This window comes from Chroicocephalus ridibundus, chromosome 12, assembly GCF_963924245.1.
Source record: "Chroicocephalus ridibundus chromosome 12, bChrRid1.1, whole genome shotgun sequence".
NCBI lineage: Eukaryota > Metazoa > Chordata > Aves > Charadriiformes > Laridae > Chroicocephalus > Chroicocephalus ridibundus.
The window spans coordinates 7,047,487-7,069,593 of NC_086295.1; the positions used below are offsets into that span (position 1 = coordinate 7,047,487).

General features: G+C 39.8%; 1 protein-coding gene across 3 annotated transcripts in view; it reads left to right on the plus strand.

The window, feature by feature from the left end:
- Window positions 1-2,868: 2,868 nt before the first annotated feature.
- Window positions 2,869-22,107, plus strand: part of LOC134522601 (formin-F-like) — a 44,021-nt gene continuing 24,782 nt past the window's right edge. For 2 of the 3 annotated variants that reach the window (XM_063350375.1, XM_063350374.1), the window contains exons 1-5: window positions 2,869-3,033; window positions 15,363-15,467; window positions 17,331-17,417; window positions 19,375-19,548; window positions 21,075-21,223. In XM_063350375.1, coding sequence (XP_063206445.1) covers window positions 2,998-3,033; window positions 15,363-15,467; window positions 17,331-17,417; window positions 19,375-19,548; window positions 21,075-21,223 — 551 coding nt within the window. In that variant the 5' untranslated portion in view covers window positions 2,869-2,997. Of the gene's footprint in view, window positions 3,034-14,657; window positions 14,710-15,362; window positions 15,468-17,330; window positions 17,418-19,374; window positions 19,549-21,074; window positions 21,224-22,107 lie in introns of those variants that run through there. The other variant, XM_063350376.1, reaches the window with a different exon arrangement.

A 22,107-nucleotide genomic window follows, 5' to 3' on the forward strand; every position in this document is an offset into this window, starting at 1 on the left:
CTACAGGGGTGGCTTCTATGAGAAGCTGCTAGAAGGTCCGATAGAGCCAATGCCAGCCAGCTCCAAGACAGACCTGCCGTCGGCCAAGGCTGAGCACATCAGTGATGGTGGTAGTGCCTTTGGGATAACATATTTAAGAAAGGGAAAAAATCCTGCGGATTTAACATTTTAAAAAACAGGGAAGTCTCTGATTTCTGGCATGTGCAGTCACTTCCAAGGCCATGAGGGCCCCGGTGAACAAGAGAAGAAAGATAACTCAAACCAGGAGGCTGACAAGGAGGTTCACACCTTGTGGTTGAATGCAGAAATGAACGAGGTTTGGAAAAAGCCGTTCAGAATATCTGTTAGTAAATCTGAGATACCTGAATAGTCTTTGTAGCTGAAAAAACATTAAGGAAAGCATGGCATGTGAGCGAGATGGGCAGCAGCGCTTTCCCAGAGGTCGTGGCAAGGCAGGACATGGTGCTCCTCCAGGCAAAAGACCCCCCTGCTCAGCAGCAAACGCACCCAGTGCAAGTACTAAAGAAGAGGGAAAAGTGGTTACAAAGTCATCCTTGACAGCAGCTTTTTTCCCTATTGGCAGAGTTGTTCGTGTTATTCTGAAGTAAATAGACACTGCTGATACAACACGTTTGCCTTGTGCATCAGTCAGGCAATGCACAGAGTGTTCTTGGACTTCCGTGTTGGTTCAAAGCCCTTTTCCCCATAGTTTTTGTCTTCCCTGGGGAGCAGTTTACTTAAGTACTGAATTTCCCCATGTGTCTGCTCCAGTGCACGGCTCTGGCATATGTTTGAATTGATCAACTGAGGGGGGGAAAAAAAAAAAGAAAATTACACCAGAGCCTTTATTAAGGGAAGGTGTAATTAACGACTTCAGATTAATTGAAAATGTTTGCTCTAAAAGTGGCAATTGAGTTCTATTCTGATGAACTGCTTTCTCACAGGCTTTGTAACCTTGCAGAACATGTTCAGCAGGCAGTGGAGAGGAAAAGACCATCTAATATCTCTGCAGAACCTTTATAAAAGAAACCTGTAATTTTCCCATTTTAAAATATTCTGTGGTGCTATAACCACATTATAAAAAGAAGTTCCTTGCTATTCTTTAATTTAAAAAGAAAATCATAGTTCCTCAAGGGCTGAGGACTCTAAGGGGGAATAGGGCAATACTAGAAATTTGATTTTGAGTGAATTAGTTGCTCTTTTATTTTAACCAAATGACTTAAGATAGCTGTCAAAGAAACATGTTTCCTGTGATTTCTTTTTCCAGTTCAGTGAAAAATTTCCATCTTGTCATGTTGGACATAGAATAGTCAGAATTGAGAGCATTGAAAGAAAGACAATCTTTTATTAAATATTTCTTTAGAAGATCTGGACTTAGGCCCTGTTACATTATAGGCCTTGTAAGCTAAGATTCTTTCAAAGAGTAGGACTTACTTTTAATCAGTTCAAATGATTAAAAAATGTTTATATTAGCATATATTGACCTTACTTTTCATGTGTATTGCCTTAAGTAGTCTTGGGAGAATTCATTGCTAATCCTTCCCCTCCCACATCGGCTATTATGGTCTTTCTTGGGTCCATCTACAGTGTTTAGCACGTGTGAGCTTAAAGGCCCTCGACTGTGAGGCTGATGAATCCTGTATGGCTCTCAGAGCCTGCTCTTAGGTGCAAGCGTCAGATTTGTTTCTGGCATGTTGAAGACCTGCCCACCAGGTGAATGGGCTGGCCAACTCTGCACCGTGTCACTCTCCACAGCTCGTCTCTGGCTTCCAGCCTGAATTCAGGCTGCCTGCGCTCGCCTCTTACTTTTGCAGTGCTGTCTTTTGGCTGAGCTCTGGCAGATAAATCAGCTGAGCTCCTCAGCAGAAGGTCTATAACTACGTCAGCTGAAAGAGCAGGTGGGATTTATATGCATGGGTACGTGGGGCTGGGCCAGGGAGCCTTGCCCTTGTGCCTGGACTTGTCTGTTGACACCTCTTCTGCACTGAACTTCTCAACTTCCTCTCCCTGCATTGCTTCTATTAAAAAATTGCTTCTAGGCGAGTAGAGGAAGGAGACCTGTCATCAAAACAAAATGTTTCAGTTCCTGCCACTTTTAAAAAAATTGACTTTGCAGGAGATACTTACTGGCTTTTGATTTTTCCCTTTTGCCTCTGTTTGGAGGAGAAGAAATGTCAAAATATGAAGAGTCCAGCTTCCAGCCATGTCTATTCAGAACTTTTAATTTCTGAATTAATTTTGATACATTTTTGTGTCATAATAGAAGTCACCATTTGTAGGTGGGGAAACTGAGGTATAATTTCTCTATTGCTGCTGAACAATTTTTGTCAGACCCAGGGTGAGATTTTAGGAATGCCTTAGTGTTAATTCCCTCTTCTAATCACTAGACTCTCTCCTCAGATACAGGTAGCAAAGGCAGACTTTAAAATGCTGTTTATCTTTACAGGAATCTTGTACGTTAACCCGCAGGTGCCTGTGTGCTTTCATCCACTATGCACGTATTCATGCTGGGGTTTGAAGATATATATTAAAGATTGCTGCTGTGCATAAAAATATTGCTGTGAAAATTGAGCATTGTATTTGTAATTCCTCACGCAAACTTTGTTACATTTAGCATGAAATTTGTTGGGTGTTCAGATAGATCCAATGTACAGTAATAAATCATAATTTCAGCATTCATGGCTCTGTGATTTCAGGAAGTCACTAGAACAGAAATATCAGTTCAGGAAAAGCAAACAAACAACTTCTACTTTTTTTTTTTTTTGTCTTTTCACAGAGCTGCCATAAGGAAGCAAAGCATCATTATTGTTTCTTTCAGTTCTCAGCATAAAAGGAAGTAACACTTAATAAAAGCCATTGGCTGCAAGATTTCATAAGAGAGAGAGAAGTGGAGAGAAAGAACGAGAGCAGTGCTGTGAAAAGCAGGTGTGATTCATGAATAAACTATAGTTTGCAACCCTATGGGATACTGATGAAACAAATAGAATTTTCCCAGACATGGATAATACAAGGACACAAGACACTTTTTCACAGGTAAAGGCAGAAACTGTTATGGCTTGCGTGAAAGTGCTATTTGTTGTGCGTAACTGAAGAGATGGCATATCAGAAACCGAAAATGACTTTGTATTTTATTAGCAAGGAATTTGCAGTAGATTGTTTAATGTAATTGGTTATTCTGTGATTATGTGATGTGAGCTCAGACTGGTCTACTATATCAGAAAGTGTTTGCAGAAGATGTGTATGAAATAATATTTTTCTGTGCTTTATTCTTAAGAAACTTGAAATGTGTGAGGTTTTCCTGATACAAAGAAAGGGACAAAGAGAGAAAATCAGTCTTTCTATTGCCATGTTAGGGAGGATTTATTAATACTATATATTATCTGCGCTAAAAATTTCCATAAGGTAATTGGAGTGGGGAAAAAAGGGGTTTATATTATAGGCAAATACAGTCTTTTGATAATCATACTGGAATCTGAAGTGATTGATATGCCAGAATTGAATATACATCAGCTTGCAGCACTATTGAATTTGTCTGAGAGTGCCTGCCAGATATATAGTCGTCGTAGCATTCTGTTTGTTTCGATACTTGCGTGTTTGGAAGTCTGTTACCTGGAGAATTAACCAGTGGAAAACTCCTCTCTAACTAGGATAGCTGATAGCATGTATTGGCAGAGGTTCCCAGGTGTGTGACTTGGAGTAAAGAGCAATTAGAAGAAAGAATGACTGTGTTACGTGTAGGCTGAGGAAGTGTGCTGGAGTGGTGAGTTAGTCCTGGGCAGCTACCAAGGGTGGCTTGGCTAGCAAAACACGAGAGCTGGGGACAATCCTGCCCTCTTTGCATGATTCCCCTTTTTCACCGAGAAGTACGAGTTCATTGAAAAGATTTGCTAAACAAGGCTCTGGACAAACCCAGAGCAATTGCATAAACCAGGATGAAACCTTTGTATTGCTCTTTGGTTTTTCAAAGAGGAAAAAGGGCGCAGGACAAATTGCTGCTTTTGGCTACATCCATACAACGTCAACCTCCTTGGCCTTTGAAGATCTTTGCGGTGGGCAGTGTAACAGGTGATCCAAAGACAGAGTCAATTTACCTTGACAGATATTAATTGCTTCAGCTGAAGTAATAGCACCTGAAATGTAATAAAACTGCAGGTCCCATCTGGCACTATTCAGTGTAACGACATGCTGAGGTGCTGGGATCTATTTGGAGAAGCTGTTGATGACAGTGGTGTTGAAAAGGCACAAATGCAGTCTGGAAGCGTTTTCCCTCTCTCTGCTGTCTACAGCTCGTGTGTTTGTTGCTTGGCGCTGACGTACAGGCTTGAGTTTGCAGCTCATGAATCATTGCTCTTATTTCTTATTTTGGGTAATGCTGTGGAGGTCAGGGGTGGCACAGATGTGGAAATAACCAAATGCTTGCTACCAGAAAGTGCTTACACGAATGAGAATCAGAAAATAGGAAACCATAACCAGATGGTGCCACTTTTCAGTTTCTTTCACTCCCCAAGGCCTGCAATAAAACATATGCACAAAGCTCAGGTTGTACAATCACCAAAATATTTGCAAAGCTAAACTGCACCTGAGAAAATGTGTCTTTTAAACTTTTTGTGAACTCCTTTTAAAACTTGACTAAGGCTTTTCATCTGAGTTTCATCTAAGTTTTCTGAGAGCTGATAAGATCATGTTGCAAGGTGGAACAGTTGTCAGACCTTTTGCTTTTCCACTCTGCTTTACTTTAATCAGAGATTTTAAGGTACTTTATCCCCATGCCTTTCCCATACAATTTTCCTTAGACTTTTTGTTAAAGGACACCTCTCTGAAGTGACTGATTTTTTTTTTTTTTTTTTCCTTTTTTTCTTTCCCCCTCCTCCCCCCCCGGTGTTTTCCAAGGTAGCTTAAAGCAGATTTTCACTGTATATTTAGCAGGGATCAATTCCCTTTAGATTAGGCCAGCTGATTCTATATCTTCTGGTATGTATATTCATGAACATGTATCCAGCCTCAGGAGCAGCTCTTGTAGCCTCTTACACGGGCTATTGTTGTTAGACTACAAATCAGAAATATGATGTCCTGCTGATCTACTGGGGCTTCTGACTATACATATTGGGTTCTCAGCCCAGCACAGATGTGGATTCAGAACAGTCTCCTCCTTGCAGTTAGCATCAAATGTCAGGCAGTGCAGAGGACTTGTGAGACAGTTCAGCTTCCTTGGTCCTGCTGGTGTTTTGAACCTGGGTGTTTGTGGATTCTGCAGAACTGCTGGATGATACATGCTATGTCAGTGCACATTACACTCAGACTGCACCTATACTTGAAGCCAGAATCACTTGTAGGCAGACTAAAGCCTCAATATGGAAACAATCTGTGTGGGAATTGGAGCTCACCTTTCCTTGTTCCATCTAAAAACACCTCAAACCTTGGGAATATGTTTCTTGTATAAAACAAGACTGAAAGATCCAGGGAGGCTGTACTGAATTTTCATGCATTTGCTACTTAGTGGGAAGTAGCCCATTAAACCAAGAGGGTCAGAAATGCCTGTGGGACAGGGATGAAGTACATCCTGAGGTCTGTCTTCCTCATCACCCACCCATACAAAGGTGAAATCCCTCCTGCTGCTGAGCCATGTGGAGATCCATCTGTCTTTTTTCTTTCTCAATATTGTCCAAGCTCCTGAAAGTGGGAGCACAATGAATATTGCCGAGTCTCTTTTTGAAGGGAAATGATTTCCCGAGTTTAAGAAAGGACTTAAAGACCCAGCACAAATAGGTGTCCAACCAACCCATCCTGAGGAAGCTGACCTTGTTTGGGAAAGGTAGTGTGCTTTCTTCTATTAAGAACATAGCAAAAACATTTATACAGACAAGGATTATATTCTGCTAAAACTGTCAGAGTTTAGGAGGAGAGTGACAAGAAATAGCCTCTTTTAACCTAAATATTTTGCTAGGATGATTTATTAACAAACCACAATCCTGGGGGGAAAAAAAGTTAGGTCAAAAATGATACATCAGCAGATGGATGCTCGTTGGGGTTTTTCCTTAAGCTCTCAGTGTTTGTTTTGATTAGAACATAATGAAGAGTTTGTTCATTAAATGTTCCAGCTAATTAATGTAAAATTCATGGAGACCCTGGATTCTCAGTGAAACATGCATGAAATCAGTGTCGCGTTCTCTATATTGCGCTTCATACTTTTTGCTTAGCAGGTGTTAACTAATATGATCTAATAAACCTCAAGTATAATGAAGTGAGTCTTGCTCAGCTTTTAATAATTTTAGCAGCCCAATTGTTGCTTGATATGTATCTTTCTTTTACAAGACGTTAGGGCAGAGGATGAGACTGTAAGCCTGTGAACAGAAAGATGCATGCTTTTCTCCAAAATAATTAATGTCCCTGTTAAATAGCCTGGTAATCTTTGGTTCTTCTCAAGATTAATTGGACTATCACATTAATAAGCAAATATGATAATCCTTGATATTTTTTATCACAGTGGATTTTTTTAATTACTGTAACTAAAGGCATAGAACATTATTATTTTAGTAACAAACTGAAATACTTCCATATGAACCACCTCTATTTTATTTTAGTTCATTTTGTAGTTTATTACTTAAGTTATACCTCAATACACCGAGAAATTACTAGGTAAATTCACACTTAAGTATTGTTTTGAAATCAAGTATCATTTTGCATATTCAGGACATATACTGCATGTCTCTGTGGTGACAGGGCACTGAAATCAATGGGAGTTTTACTCTCGTACTGAACGTGCCTAATGTAAAACTATCCCTGAATGCTTTTGAAAATCTTCCCATAGTGGTTACTTCAAAGGCAAACTGCTTCTATTTAGGTAATTCAGATTGCACCCACTTAATTTCAGCTGGCAACAATGTTCAGCAAGAAATAAGTATCTCATCACATAAAAATCTTACATTTTTTAAAAGAAAGGATTCACTTTATTTACGTTTTTAATGTAGTTTGTCTTTGTGGAGGCCAACATTTGGAGGAAAAGAAAGTGACAGTGGAAGAGGATGTAAACCTCATTTTATAATGACAAAACAACAAAAAAATATATTTTCCCTGCCCATTCACTGTAGCATTCTGATAGGTGTACTTCTAGCATGCATGGGGCCTCTGATCATTGCAATCTATAGGAGAAATGGAAAGGTTTCGCTGTTCATTGTCTGGTTGGTACACTGAGGTCTCTCTCTGTACGCACATACATACATAGACAGGAATAACTCCTGTGGTGTCAATAAGTGACTGTAGCTGCACCAGCACTTCAGTTGTGCACTTTTCAGGTATGGAGGACCTACTAAAAATTTTACAATCTTAATTTCTGTTTTGAGTACTGCCTGCAAAGATATTTTGGTATGTATTTGAAGAAAATCCCTAGCAGGTAATTCAAATTCCATGTTAAGATTACTTAATATTGCACCAGCTTAAGATGAAGTAAGTGAAGCAGCAAAATCACAGAATCCGTAAAGTTTAGCAATACATCATGCTTTTAGATAGCCAAAGTTCTCACTTATCTCAGTCCAGTTTCTTACAAATACATAAAGGAAGTGTGACTGGAAAACTCATAAAAATACTATTCAGAAACTGCTGTGAATTTTTATTTGAAGATGTAGAAGTGTACAGCTGTGTCTCTGTACTCCAAGATCACCCCTTGGAAACATCCATCTTGGCTTTAGTTGTCAGTACTAAATAAACTCAATAGACAACTGCCACCAAATGGGTGTGGGGTAGAAATAAGAATCACCATTAATTTGCTGATCATATTTGGTCTCGATCAGTATTGAAGAACTGGAGCACGGTAGGCTTGGCTCTGCACAGCCGAGGGCACCCCCTTTCCTGCCTTAGGTTGCCCAGGCCCTTAGTACAAGCCTGGCTGAAACAGGACCTAGGATGTGTGAGGTAGGATTTGGAAAACGTCATTGTATTTCTGATGAGGGGAGGCTTGCTGCACAAGGTTTCTCTGCATGTCTTGCTCTTTGGTACTTAGTCACAGCGGTAGTGCTGAGGCTGCGTAATACCCAACCAAGCGCTGTCAGTTCTGAGAAAGCAGCGCACGGTCTCCTGAAAGGAGGGGTTTTCACGAAGCGTCTCTGCATTGGAAATAAACTCTCATAGGCTGGATGAAGTTTTTTATGATCTTTTAAATCTCTGACTGCCACTTTCCCTGAAAGTGATGCTTTGAAAAGCAGTGAAAGCAGCTGTTCTTTGCATTCAGGCTTGGACTTAATTAAAATGCAAAACAAGTGTGCAAAATATGGGTCAAATAAGGAGGAGGTTAGGTATGGCACAAACCCAGTAACGCATCTATCAAAGCACCATCCAAGGCTTTTGCATCCCACAGTGTCCATAAAGCTTTCTGTTTCATTCTTCCTAAAGATGCTCAGGAATGGGAGGTTCCGTAATCTTCCCTCGACAGCTCAGTGGTGACTGTTATCCTTACTGTTTTCCAAACATCTAAGCCGAACCTCTTGAGTCGTAATTTAAAATGTATTTCTTCTTATCCTACCACACAGGGAGCAACCTGCTCCTTTCCTTTTTTGCAGCAGCCGTTTATTTATGTACTTGAAGTCTGTGACTCCCCCAGCCTTCTCTAGGCTGTGAAATCCCAGTCCTTCCTCTCTTTCCTTGTAAATCATGCTTTTTTCCAAAGTGATGGTTATTCTTATTGTCCTGATCTGGACTCCTCCAACTTGTCCAACTATTTCCTGGAGACGTGGAAAATTTCACACACTGTTCCAGCAGAAGTCTTTCTTGGTGCCGAGTACTGTGTTTTGCAGACTACGCTGTTGTCTTTAACCTCCCAGTGGGATATTTGCTTTTATTGCACCAGCATGACGTTGTTGCCTTGTGTCAGTTTGCAAGCTGCTATAACTTCTGGGTCTTTTTGTGAAGAAAATGGGTTCCTCAGCCAGTCCTCGTGAAGCTGGTGATTCCTGCTGAACTTTTTCAACATTTTTTCCCCACTTGTTGAATTGTATATGATTGCTTCTCTCATTTATCAAGCTTGTTTTGAATTTGAATCCCCCTTGCCAGCCGCTTGCAGTTCTTTCCACCTTTGTGCCAAAGTTTGCGAATTTAATAGACAAAATCTCTAGTCCATCACCAGATCATTAGTGAAAACACTGAATAGTAAAAATGAAGTCAGTCTCCTGTGCAACACTATTCTATTTATCCTTTAAGTTTTCAGAGTGAAACCCCAGTAATTACTTTGTGAGTGTCGTTTCCTGACAAATTCCAAGCGCTGTTAGAGCAGGAGGGTCCTGCTGAGAACATGCCAGTCGGTAAGTGGTGATCGAGGGAAAGTCTAAAGTAATTGCTTCATGTGAGACCTACACATCATCTGTTTTTCAGACGGATCTTTAAGAATTGTTGAGGCATTGAGGTTCCTCAGTATGGTGATATTTGCAAAACTGGGAGTAGGTAGACTAGTTTGTGTTGTATGCTGTTTTATATTCATGTCACTAGGCACCAGTTTATATTTTAGGTTCCTAAATATTTGTGAGACTAGCCCTTTGAGATTTTTTTTGTTGTTGTATTTAATTGCTAGATACCTTGATACCAACAAAAAAAATATTCTAATAAAATATCTTTGGGCTCCCCAGCTCCTGCTGAAAGTGGCAGAATTTCCAGTGTTTTCAAGGAAATCAAGATACTGTTTGATAAATACCTTCTTCTTTGAATAAATGTTGACAGATATTTTTCAGCCAGATATAGAACTGAACAAATAATGCAAAACATTATTACAGATGGATAATTTATTTGATGAATAGCAGCTCTGTTTGACAAATAATATTGGTCTATCTCTATGACTGGCTACAAAAGACGGTATTGCCACATAAAAATATCACATCAGTCATCTCTATTGATATTTCATGTAAATTACAAGTGAAGGCTTTTCAGATACCCCAATCACAGAAGACAGCCACTCCCCTGCAAATATATGGGAGTGCTCAGTACACTTTGGGCCAAGTTCAAACCTGGGAAAAGTGAATACATTAGGAGATGAAAGTTGATAACACCAGTGTGGAACTTTTAAGGCAACCCAGATTGTGTCCACTATCTTTAAAATCACTTAAATGACATGTTCAATACGTAGGCAGAGTGCCGTTCAGCATAATATTGTGAGGAAGACAAATAGCCATTGTTAACTAAGCCAGTGCCTTTGATTTTCAAAAAAAAAAAAAGGGAGGGGGGAGAAAAAAAAAAGAAGAAAAAATAAAGTGTTTCCTTTAAAAGCACAGCTTGGAAAAAGAAGTTGCTACTTGAAATTTCATCACAGGTCAATCACCGCATTATATGCTGGCACTTATTTTTAAGCTTCTACACTGTACTTGCTTTGCAGAAAGTGTTTTGCACTGTAGCTGGAAGGCACTGAGTCAACAGAAAATCCCCAGAAGGCTTTACCTCAAAGTCGCTTTATCCTGTTATTCTGGATAGAAAACAAAATCTTTTATATTAAAAGCTGTATTTAAAAAAGTGGACTCCGAAATGAATGAAAATATGACTGTACTATGGATAAAAAATATCAGGCATGTGTGTGAAAACAGCATATTTCTTTTTGTGTGGACAACACTAGCATTCAGTCAGATTTATGCCCAGAAATTCATGAGATCTCTGTAAAGCAACATGTGGGCACTACTTGGCTCTTCCCTCTTGCATTGAGCCCCCTTGTCCCTTGGAGCGTTGATCTCAGCAGTGCTAGAAGGGAGATGCTAGCGTGGAGTGCAGAAGATGAGGAAGAAGCCCTCTTGGTCCAGCCTTCCCTTCTGGGTCCCGTGGCAGCCAGGAACAGGTTTGTCTCTCACTCCTTGCAGCGAGCGGATGAGAATGCTTAACATTGTTAATGTTTAATAAGGACAAGTGTAAGGAATGCTTAACAGTGAAAAGCTTGACTAGACTTGAATAAAAAATTCTCCTCATTTGTACAGGGAGCAGGATTTCTGCATGACTTGGTTTTGTTGTCACAGGAAATGATAGAGCTTGGTGCGTATTAGCTATGATCTTCACCTAAGTAAACCTGAAATAATGTCTCACTGAATCGTGCCAGTATTTGTAATAATCAAGATCATATATATAGCTGACTGGCAGCCAGATTTCTTGCTCTACGTCTCCACGGGTGTACGTGCACACATTCCAGGAGTCCTTTTGCATTAGATTGCTGTCGTATTATTATGATTCAGGTAAGATGGTCCACAGAATAAGAATAAGCTGAGCAAAAGCCATGTAGCTCAAATTCCTCTGTAGGTAATGGAGAGAAAGATTTGCCAGATAATGAGACAGGTCCTAGATGCAGCGAATTGTCACCTAGAGAAGTCCAGGGAGCTCCATTGACTGCACGGGAGTCACAGCAATCCTGTGGTGGAGTGGGGAATGTGAACCAGTGTGTACTAGAGGACGAGTCAGAAAGCAGAGACAGAGGAAGATGTTCGCCTGTCTCACCGCTGAACGCTTACCCATGTTCTGCATGCCTTTCACTGCCTTGCTCAACCAACTGTAAATGACTCAGATGACGTGGCTTTAAACCCTCTTTCTTGGTTGATGCTCAGAAGGTCTGGGGACTTTTCTGGGTTCATTAGAGTAATATTTCCACAGTGTGGAGACTACACGCAAAACCTTCCATACCTCTTAGGGCCTCCTGTGAGACTGTGCTGGGTAAATGGAGAGTGGCAGGAAGCCCTGGAAGGAGTCCTGTAGAGTACGGTGTTGGCAGCTGCCCAAGAATAAGCCAGAAATCTCATATCTTGCCACTAAACACATTTTATACTATGTCTAGGCCAAAAATATAAAAACCTCACCCTGCAGAGTAATGGATATACAGAGAATGCCTGGAGCTCTATGCTCTTCCGTCAATTGTGAGCGTTGATTTTTCTTTCAAATCACTTACATGGCTATACTGAATTTTGGTGAGTGATGAAAATTTAATCTGTGTTAAACAAGCTTCTTTAAGCTGGCAGGTAGACGAATGCATTATTAACACAATCTCGTGTATTTCCTTAATGTGCATGCTTTATAATAGAAGCATTTAAATTTTTTCTAAGTTTTGTTATCCAACCTCATACGAAAACATTCTGTTTTGTCGCACCAGTCAAATTCTATTAGGCAATATAACACGATCTGACTTAGTGGCATTTCAGTGGATAATATGACAAAAAATGTTTCTTTTAAAGAAAAAAATATAACCAAAAGAAACACAAGAATGAGCATTACAAAAATTGTGATGTGCTGAGAGAAAAGCCCTACAGACACCAAATGATAAAGGTCAGGATCTGTTATTCAAGTCTTGTTTGCAAGTAAAAATACCATGCTAACATGAGGTTGTCAAAAACCTAAGTGAGCCAGACAGACTTCTGACAAATAATTTTGACAGTTCTCATAAGCTGGAAAGTGCCTTTTTTTGCCTCTCTTGTCTTTTGAAATGTTTCCCTCCTGCTTACAGATGTGCAGTGAGAAAGAGAGTTAACAGAGACGCTAAAACAACAGGGTGCTGTTAAAAATAGCCTGTACCAAACACTGTCTTTTGTGTGCTCTCTGGGGAACGCATTAACTGTCAGTAGTCTAACTTACTAACTAATCTTCCTGAATTTGCAATATACAAAATGATTTGCTTCTCTTTTGCAAACATTTTTCTTCATACATTATTAAGCAAATTAAGAGATGTTCCCTGTTGTTTTCATGTCTTGGGCAGAATTTCATTCTAGTTCAAAGGAGACTTTGGTGAAGGTAAGCAGAATGAAGAGTTGAATACTTCACAGAGCCAAAAATGCATCCTCTTCTGCAATTCTTTTGTAAAAGTAAAAAAAAATAAATTGAAAATTTTCAGCAACGCAAAAGGGAAACAGTGAATTACAGGAAAATGTCTTGGTAGAGATGTTGTGGCAAGGGTTTTTGGTCTAGACAGAATATTTGGCCAGACAGACAGACCTTAAGATACCCAGCGCTTCGGGAACTGCAGAGCATGGAGCCTGCTTGCACAGGGACAGGGATGGTGACCCAAGTCACCTATATCCCAGAAAAAAAATCATCAAAGCCTCATATTATTCAAGTTGAAACTCTTGTTTTCTTGGTCACTCTTAGGAAGCATCCCTGCAGATTTGCGCCATATATTGTGTAGCTGGATAACACCACGAGATTCAAATGAGAACTGAGCTTGTTCATTGAGTTATGTCAGTACTGGAGCAAAGGAAATATATACTTCTGTTTGTGTTAATCAGACTGTGCCTTTGACATAAGGCTACGAGGTTATCCTTATGTTACCGTTGTCATCCTGCTGCAAAATCTTTGAACCCGTCTCCATACAAAAGGGCCTAACAGTTGCTAAAATACTATCCAACTTCCTATCAAGAATTGCTATCCTGCATAAATAGGATCTTGCGCTCTAAAGCTGGCAGACCTTAGCCTAGGGGAAACTATATATTTCAATTCAAATATATCCATATTCTCATTTGCTTACACAGAGCCTGTTCAGTGGGGAATTATCTTGTTGAGATCTAATCGTATACAATGTATGTGTGGCGTAAATATACGGCCATTTAAAATTCAAATACAGAATGTGGAGGTCATTGTAGGAAACTTCTGTGCCTCAGCAAGTGTGAATGAATTATCAGGCTGCTTTCATACTTTCCTCACTGTTCACATTACTATTTGCAGCTGGGAGCTATGCCATAAGTTACCTTTATATTAGCATTGAAAATTCCAAGGCTTTAAAAACAAAATATTTCTTCTTCTTTTACTCCCAGTTTTATTTGTAGGCTGTAAAAACATACAATGCGTCTGTTGATCAGGAAATGGTTGCGATGTTAGAAATTTGGTAAGCTAAAGTGCGTGTCGTGTAGTGCAGCTTGGACAAAGAGAGAACCTGTGGATTTACTGGTCCCCGAACTCTGTGGCGTGAAGGGGTATTTTTATGTTGCCCGTCAGGCTTGTGCCGGGTGGCTGTGGTGCTTGGGTGGGTGGAGAGGCCCTTGTTCTGCTGCAAGGCTGCGGTGCTGGGGTTTTTAGCAGAGAAGCTGCTGTATCTGTGGGGAGCTGTAGGCGTAGGTAAAGCAAGCGGCTGGTGAGGACAGGAAGGTGCTGGGGTGGCAAAGCAGCTGCAGCCCTGCTGCCTGCTCTGCCTGCTCCTCGCTGCCTTTTCCTTTGGCAGGAACAGCAAAACCCGCTCTAGGTCTTGGTGCCTCGCCTTTGGGGTAGCCAAATTCAGGTTTGCTTGCTATTCTGAGATGCTTTGAGCTGCCTTGCTCTGACTGCGTTGGTCCCCGCAGCAGGTCTGGCAATAGGGGTGTAGGGGAGGCCCCTGTCCCCTTCCCCAAGGCGTCTCCCCTGCCCCTTGCTCCTGCACAGCCTGGGTAATGTTCCTGGGGAGGGCCCTTCACCTGGGAATCCACGTGGAAGAGTTTTAAAACTCTTTCAAAAGATTTGAACGAGAGATTTTATTGTAGTAATTTATCGCCTGGTGACGGGGTCATTCTCCAGGGGGGTAGGAAGCATTGTATATCGTAGCTAACTGAGTATTGTAGCTAAGCTACTGCGTAAAAAGAAATCACAAATTCCTGAGCTTTGGTGGTAAAACCTACATGCTCCTTCCAAATTCCCAGTTCTGCTGTTGTCGAGGAATGGATATCACACAAGGGAACTCTTTGGTCTGTCTCAAAGGGAGGTGGTTTATTCCTTCTACAAAGTCTGTGAAAGAGCTTTGCCAAAAGGGTAAGTGGAGGTGGTTCTGGGTCCCTGGTTACTCCTCTTGCCTTTTTTTCTTTGCTTGATTCCTGTTTGGCGTTGCAATCCCCACCTGGTCCACTAGCGACATAAATTTATGAGTAAGCTTATTGACAGTGCAATGTCCTTTTTTTGGTAAAAGAAAGGGGAAGTGTAACGCCGGCTTGTTAACGTGTTCAGATCAGTTCACATGACAGCGGTACCTGCTCATACCAACAGCAATTTTTCCCCCCTTCACCCTGAAAATCTCAAAAACTCACGATTTTGCTTTCATGTTGTCTGTATGCAGTACTTTACACCACGGGTAAGACAGAGGCAAGCATGCAAAATTGATGTTTTCACTTCTTGACAGATTTTCTAACTAAAAAAGATTTCCTCCTGGCAGTTCTATCTCCAGATATTACCATCCCATCTTCTAAAATTGTAAAAGCCCCTGTATATTTGATATCTTGTGGACTCTCACCAGGTTTCAAAGGGAGATTATATTTGCTGGGCAGGTTGTTGATAGAACATAAAATATGAAAGAAATTGTAATTCTGTGGCAGATACCGTAGCTGTAACTGTCACAAGCACCCTGTATCGTTAATAGCCAAATGAAAAAAACAGTCTCTAAAAACATTTGATTGACTTTTTTTTTCCAGTTAAGCCAGGAAAAAATCCTCAAAATTATGAACATGGTGAAAAATAAAGAAGTGAGCATTGAAGGAGCTTTGCACTTGGCACAGAAAGAGGTATATGCTGAAAAGGTAAGGTCACTCCTTTGATCTATTTTGCAAGACATTCAAATGTATGAGCGTATTCTGGAAAGCCTGGTTGAGCATTAGTATGTCTGTATTGCTTTCAAAGATGCAGTCCCAAATTGTGCAAACATACACACTCCAGTTTATAACTGAATATGTCAGGTACTAATGGCTAATGCTACCTGTATGTAATGGATATCCCATGCAGATGCTGCAGCTACACTGATGTCATTAACTGCATTAAGTAGTTTAAATCTAGATCAACTGTGTTGATATGAGTTTTGTTATTCTGAGTGCAACATCAAGTACTGTAACAATAAACGTAGGGCAAAATCCTTGTGCTGATACCATGAAGCACCTCAGGAAAATGATGGATCTAATCTCTGAGGGGTCTCCTAGTGTTGGGTTGTCCTTGGCGCCTGACTGGTCACCATAAGAGGGTCTGGCAACTCAGCATTATGCAAGAATGACTGGCTACAAAGTGCAACGCCCGGGCAAGTGTGACTCAGTTCTAACATTTCCAATGGTTGGCTCTGACCTTCCACCAGGCGAAAGTAGAATCACTGTAAAGGTGGCTTAAAACTGGTTTTGGGTCCTACAACAACATAGCCTTGCTGAGCATAGGTCAGAGTCCAAGAGGTCTAGTCCAGAAGTTTCTTCAGGATCAGATTGAGACACAAAGAAATTATTTTTCTGCTGTTAAAGCCCTCATCTCTCCACTGACAGTCAGAAGTGAATCATTAGCATCTCTCCATTTTATAGAAGGCATGGAAGTAGAGAAAAGTAGAAGTTCATAACGGTGAGTGGAAATAGTTTGAGAATGGGGAGTACATTAATTGTGTGCATTAGTACAACAGCCTTGTTACTCCTCTCTGTAATCCCTGTCTGGTATCTCTCTCATTGCAACCTCTGTCCATCGTCACCGCAGAAGTGCCAGCAGAGAGTTCTCTGGAGAAATTTTCACTATCTATTTCTCCTTCTGCTCAGGATTTTTGAACTAGCCTCCTTATGGGAGCATCTCCAGGAAACAGTGAAATCTTATGAAGTGCTAATGACACAATCTGAAATTTTTTTGCACCGCAGGAGCTGATAGTGATTTTTGAGATAAACCTGGTGCTTTTTGGAATTTTTAAAAATAGCTTTCTGAACTGCTTATTAACTTCTTGGCTGGAAAGAAGTAGAAGGAGAAGCAAAAATACATACTAACAAAAAAGCAGGGCAAGTCTTGCAGGAGGGCTGCTGTCAACAAAAATCTTAAACTCAGCAGTGTAAGATAACATGGAAATATATTCTTGGAATAAGAAGAGAAAGGGTTCCATTTCTACTTCTACTGTGTTAAAGTTTTTGTGACAGCTAACTATTAGTAACAAATCAAGTTTAATATATCTGGATCTTCCTTTCCCTTCCCTGCATTTTCCTCATATAATACAAGGGAACAAAGATCTTCCATTTTACTGCACCACATTCAAGAGTCTGTAAATATTTTTCTTTAACTGATGATGATTCTTGTTTGCTGCTTAGCCCATTTAATAGACTGCTTGTACTCGTGTGTTTTGAAATGTGTTTAGTACAATTCCATGGGCTCTGCTCTTCTCCTTCCTGTCTTCCTGCTTTCTGCTCTCCCTTCCACCTTCCATCGCAATCTGTGATCCCTTCATTAATTCAGCGGGAGTTGTGGAGCTTTTGTGCTTGTGAAAATCAAGTCAGGAGGATGATTCCATGTATCTCCATGTGGAGGTCTTCTGCAAAGCCTCCAGTGCTGTTTGAACACTGTTCACTGAGGGAGATTTCACCCAAGAACAGGACTGGATTTGAGTGGACAAAAAATAACAGTATGGACGTATGGCTGATTTCTGTTCTGTTTTCTAGGATCCACAGGATTTGCTAACTGGCTCACAATTTAACTTCAGTATCTACAAATATAAACACTATCGGTGGCAGAAACGAATTTTGCAGGTAACTTTAAAAATTCTCACTTTTGAAGAATTTGTTAAAAATATAGGATGCTTATGTTGCTCCAAAAATGTTATGAGGTAGCTTAATACACCCTATGCTTCAGCGACCTATCAGAGAGGTACAAGATATTGACCAACCTTCTACCTTTTACACCAAAATTACTCTGGGGGTAATATCTGAAAATCCCTCTACTGAGGCTCTGGGAAGGATACAAAATGGATTTGATGATCTAAGAGGTTAATTCACCTCTAAAAAACATGATTCGTCACCAAGATGACTGATTATAATAAGCTCTGCCTGGGAGTTGTTCTTATTAGTTAGGAACAGTAAATGCATACAAGTGACGGAGGCATACTTAAATACCTGTCCCTTTTGACAGGACATCACTTCAACTGCACTCTCTAAAACTTTGGAAAGAAATATTCCTGGGGATACTTAGAAGGTTCCTTTGGCAGGCTAAGCATTTCATCCCTCGTTACTCTGTCCTGTGAATTCTTTTTTTTTGACATTATGAACACTTAAGGCTTTATTGACTCACTGTATCATAATGGGACAACACTTGAACGATATTAAAGCAAACTTCTGTCGATAATAGCTGATGGTGATTTCCTGATTCCATGAAGTCAGTGACAAAGGCTTCATGCTGTTTCTAGGAACCTGAATTTCACTGAATTTTTCCTGCCATTTGCACAAAATTTGATAATGAGCAAGTCAAAGTCACACATGCTAGAGCGTGTCTTTTTGTTTACTATATCTCAATTGTAGAAAGTATAATCTCCTTGTTTCCCTCAATATCCACTGTTTTTTGGAATTAAATGATTATTTGTTTAGACATAAAGCTGATGGAAAGATGGAGAAAGCTTTATTAGATGTGTTTGGGAATCTGGAGCAGTTTAAATCCAGTTCTGCAGTTACCAGCACCCTTCAAAGTCAGAGATAATAATAAGAATGGTTCTGACTTGGAGCTTTCCTACTATAAACAGAACAGAGGGAAAGGCCACGGTGTTAGCATTTGGTTAGCGTGGGCTGCACTATAGGAATGAAAGATGCCAAGAATCATTTATGACCAAAGGTAAATATCTGACTCAGGTGAGATCTGAGACTCTTCTGAGTTTGTCTTCTCTGTGGGCCGCATTCACTGAAGCTGGGCAGTCAGATAATATTCACATCTTATTGTATCAACAAAGCTGTTTCTGCTCAGCAGGGACTTACACATAGAACAGATACTGGAATCTGTCTGTACCAGTTTTTAACACTGCAAATATAGATTGTGCAGTGGCAGAATAATCTTGCTTTGAAGCAAACAATTTTTAATTATTATAGCTGTGAAACAGCAATAAAATAAATTTATTGTCTGTTATCATCACTCCCTTCACCTATACATCGATGTATCTGTGTATCTATACATACAGACAAAAAAATCTGTGTTAGATAAGATCTAAACCAAAACACAGTAATATTTACATCAGAAACGTATCTCTCAATAGTATCCTCTTTTCCTGACACAGAAGTGACTTATAAAAATAACCACCTTCACTTCATTTTAGTACTGGGGCATAGGTTGAACCAGTTAGTAATTGAATCTCTGCTGAGATGGTCGTGCCATTAGTTTGTGCCACCAGTGCTGCTGAATGGGAAGTTTTTTCACTGGGTTGTATAAGACAAGGAGAATTTAAAAAGAAATAATGTTTCAGAGTGATAAATTGATGCTTATTCATCAAAAGAGATAGGAAAACACAGTTACAATGAATATCTGTTTGTTTTGTAAATATGACAAATATAGTACAGTATCTTGATGATGGAATGTCATTTTTTATTCTATCCATCGGCAAGATAGATACGTATTCTAAGCTGGTCCTTTATCTAAATGCCCTTGCATGGTAATGTTGGGGATGCTGCCTTTCCCTTTCAACGAGGAGAGCAATGGAGTCAAGTAATGAAGAACTTTCTATTCCAGATTGATTTCAACACAAAGACCATTTTTAACATTGAAAAAGGAATTATTAAGAAACAGTTCCCCTTCTCACAAGTCAAAGCCTGTGAAGATACTGAAAGGAGGCGCTTCAGCATTGTGTTTCATGGGCGACAAGATTATGAGCTGGAAGCAGTGTCTCTTGAGGATAAAAGGAAGGTAAGTTTTTACAATGTCATAGACAGATTGCTATAAATAACAGATAATGTTATGGTAGTACCCAGCAGGTCCCAATCATAAATGGGAATTGTTATGCTGTGCACCGTGCAAGCAAAGAAGTAGGTATGTCTTTGTTCTGTGTATGTTCGTACGCAGAACAAAGGGAATGTGAGTTCAGGATAAAGTTTGGCCTTAGGATTTTGCTGCAGTTCACTAGGACTGAAGATGTAAAGCCAGCTCAAGACATGATATGAAAGTGGATGCATTTCTTCAGCCACACCTTGAATATAACTCGTCTGAGATTGTATTAAAACAAGCAAACAAAACTGATGACATGCACAGTTGAACCTTAATTGAAATTTTCTATGCTTCTTATTTTTTTTATATATATATATGATATTTATTAAAATGCATGCTTTTAAGAATGAATGAGGCCACCCTGATGGCATGAAAAGGAAAAGACCGAGTAGTTCATCTTTTACTATCAAAATACACCGAAATTATAAAATTATCAGAGGAAAACAGCCTAGGTAAAACTAGATATTTGTTTAATTGAATGATTCAGTGTTGCATGATTTTGTCTGAGCCGTTTGATTTTGAGGTCTCAGCTCCTTTTGAGTTTAGGTTCAATTAAATATTCCAAGTAGTTAGTGTAATTAGGCTCTACGCTTGTGAAGAGCCTAATTGTGAAACTCGAGTCGTGACATTAGCAATAGATTTTCACCTGAATGCAAATATCCCATGTTTTCAGGCGTGATCAAGTCTTGGAGTTTGTGTCATCCCACTGCTGAGACGCTGAAGCCAGCTGCACAATTTAGGTTGAGATACAAACTCTCAAAAAGCATGGAAGAGTTTGCATCCAAACTTCTGATTCAACCCATCTTTAAGGGGATTTTTGCAGAGGGATTTGTGAAACTTAACGGTTCACTCCATGTGCAGAAACTTTGATTCCAGATGAACAGTACCGTATAGTTAATTAGCTAAATTTGCAAAATAGATTACATTTAGCAGAAGGGCTCAAAAAGGCACATGTCTTCTGTAGTAAGAATACTCAAATATGGCCCTGTATAACAAAAAGAGTGCTTTAAATTCACACCCACCTTAATCCATGTTATTTTCAACTGTAGGTAGGCCTCTGTTTTTCTGCGGGGTTTGTTTGAGATTTCAAGCTAAAGCAATCAATTACTACTTGAACTTGAACTGAGCTGAACAGAAGCTCTGTCCTAGTTTGCTTTGTATATGAATTAAAAAAAGTAAAATGATGTTTTACAGTAACCTCTCCAGAACAAAATTATATTCTCCTTCCACTGACAGGTTTAGAACGGTGGCCATAAAACCAAATTGCAGTTAAGTAGTTCAGCATCATAGAAAGACCCTATTTATTTTATGTTAATGTATGTCACCTATTTGGCTGCTGCTTATAGTGTTGTCTATCATTTTTATACTTGAAAAATCCACCTATTAATGTCTTATTCAAGGGAATTAACATGGAAAATATACTCTCTCTGCTGCCACTTATTATATAGATAATGTACCTTCTGAGCAGAGTTATACAGAGCAATTCGTACAAGAGACCAGCAGAGTCCTGCTCTGGAAGACCTGTGGAAGATGATGTGATACATGAAGGACTGTTGGATCTGCAGCAAAATACTTTTACATCCACTGAATGGGTCAAGTACGAACGGCACTTTTGTAGTCCTCTGGGTTGTGGATTTTATTAAAATTTCTGATAAATGCCTTGAGATTTTAATTTGCTGATAACAAGTTGATTATTTAACTGCTTTTTAAAGTTAAAACTTACATGCCAAATCTGCATGAGATGAAAACATTGAAATTAACTGTTAGCGCACTGGTGGTATGCAACAAAATTAAGTTCTGATGTGTGCTAGAGACTGCTGTGTGCATTACCTATACAAAAATATAACGGTGATGGTGGTAAGAGTGATTTTAAAGGTTGGACTTTTTTATGTTTACCTCTTTACTTTTTACTCCATTTTCGGCCATAAGGAAAAAGAAAAAAAGACTAGCAAAGCAGACAAGGGGTATAGGAGTCCTGCTAGGGAATATTGACTCACACTTGCCAAATGGCTCCCCCAAAATTCATAATTCATTCCCGTAATGTTCTGAACTTCCCTCCTGTGGGGGTGACCAACCGTGGTGGCCTAATTGGGGTGGTGGTTTCAGAGACAGGAATCATTATTCAGTAGAAAGTGAACTGTCTCCGTCATTTCATTCAGCCCCTAAACCATCAGAGAGAAGCCTGACTTCTGCTTATGCTTATTCTATTCCTGAACTAGTGGACCAGCCACCATGATTTTACATAGTTTGCTACCCATCCTACAGACAACCCACCCTTCCCCTGAGCCAGCTTCTAAAATACCTGGAAATTGCTTATATTATCAAAGGAGAGAAGGGGAGAAAAAAACCCCTTCTACTAAAAACTAATAAAAAAAATTAACATTGTAATTATCTGCACAGGGCAATTACCTCGAAAGACTTCACAGTTCACAGAAAATTATTTTAATTGTTTTTAAAAGGCTACCGCTGTATGTCTTGTAA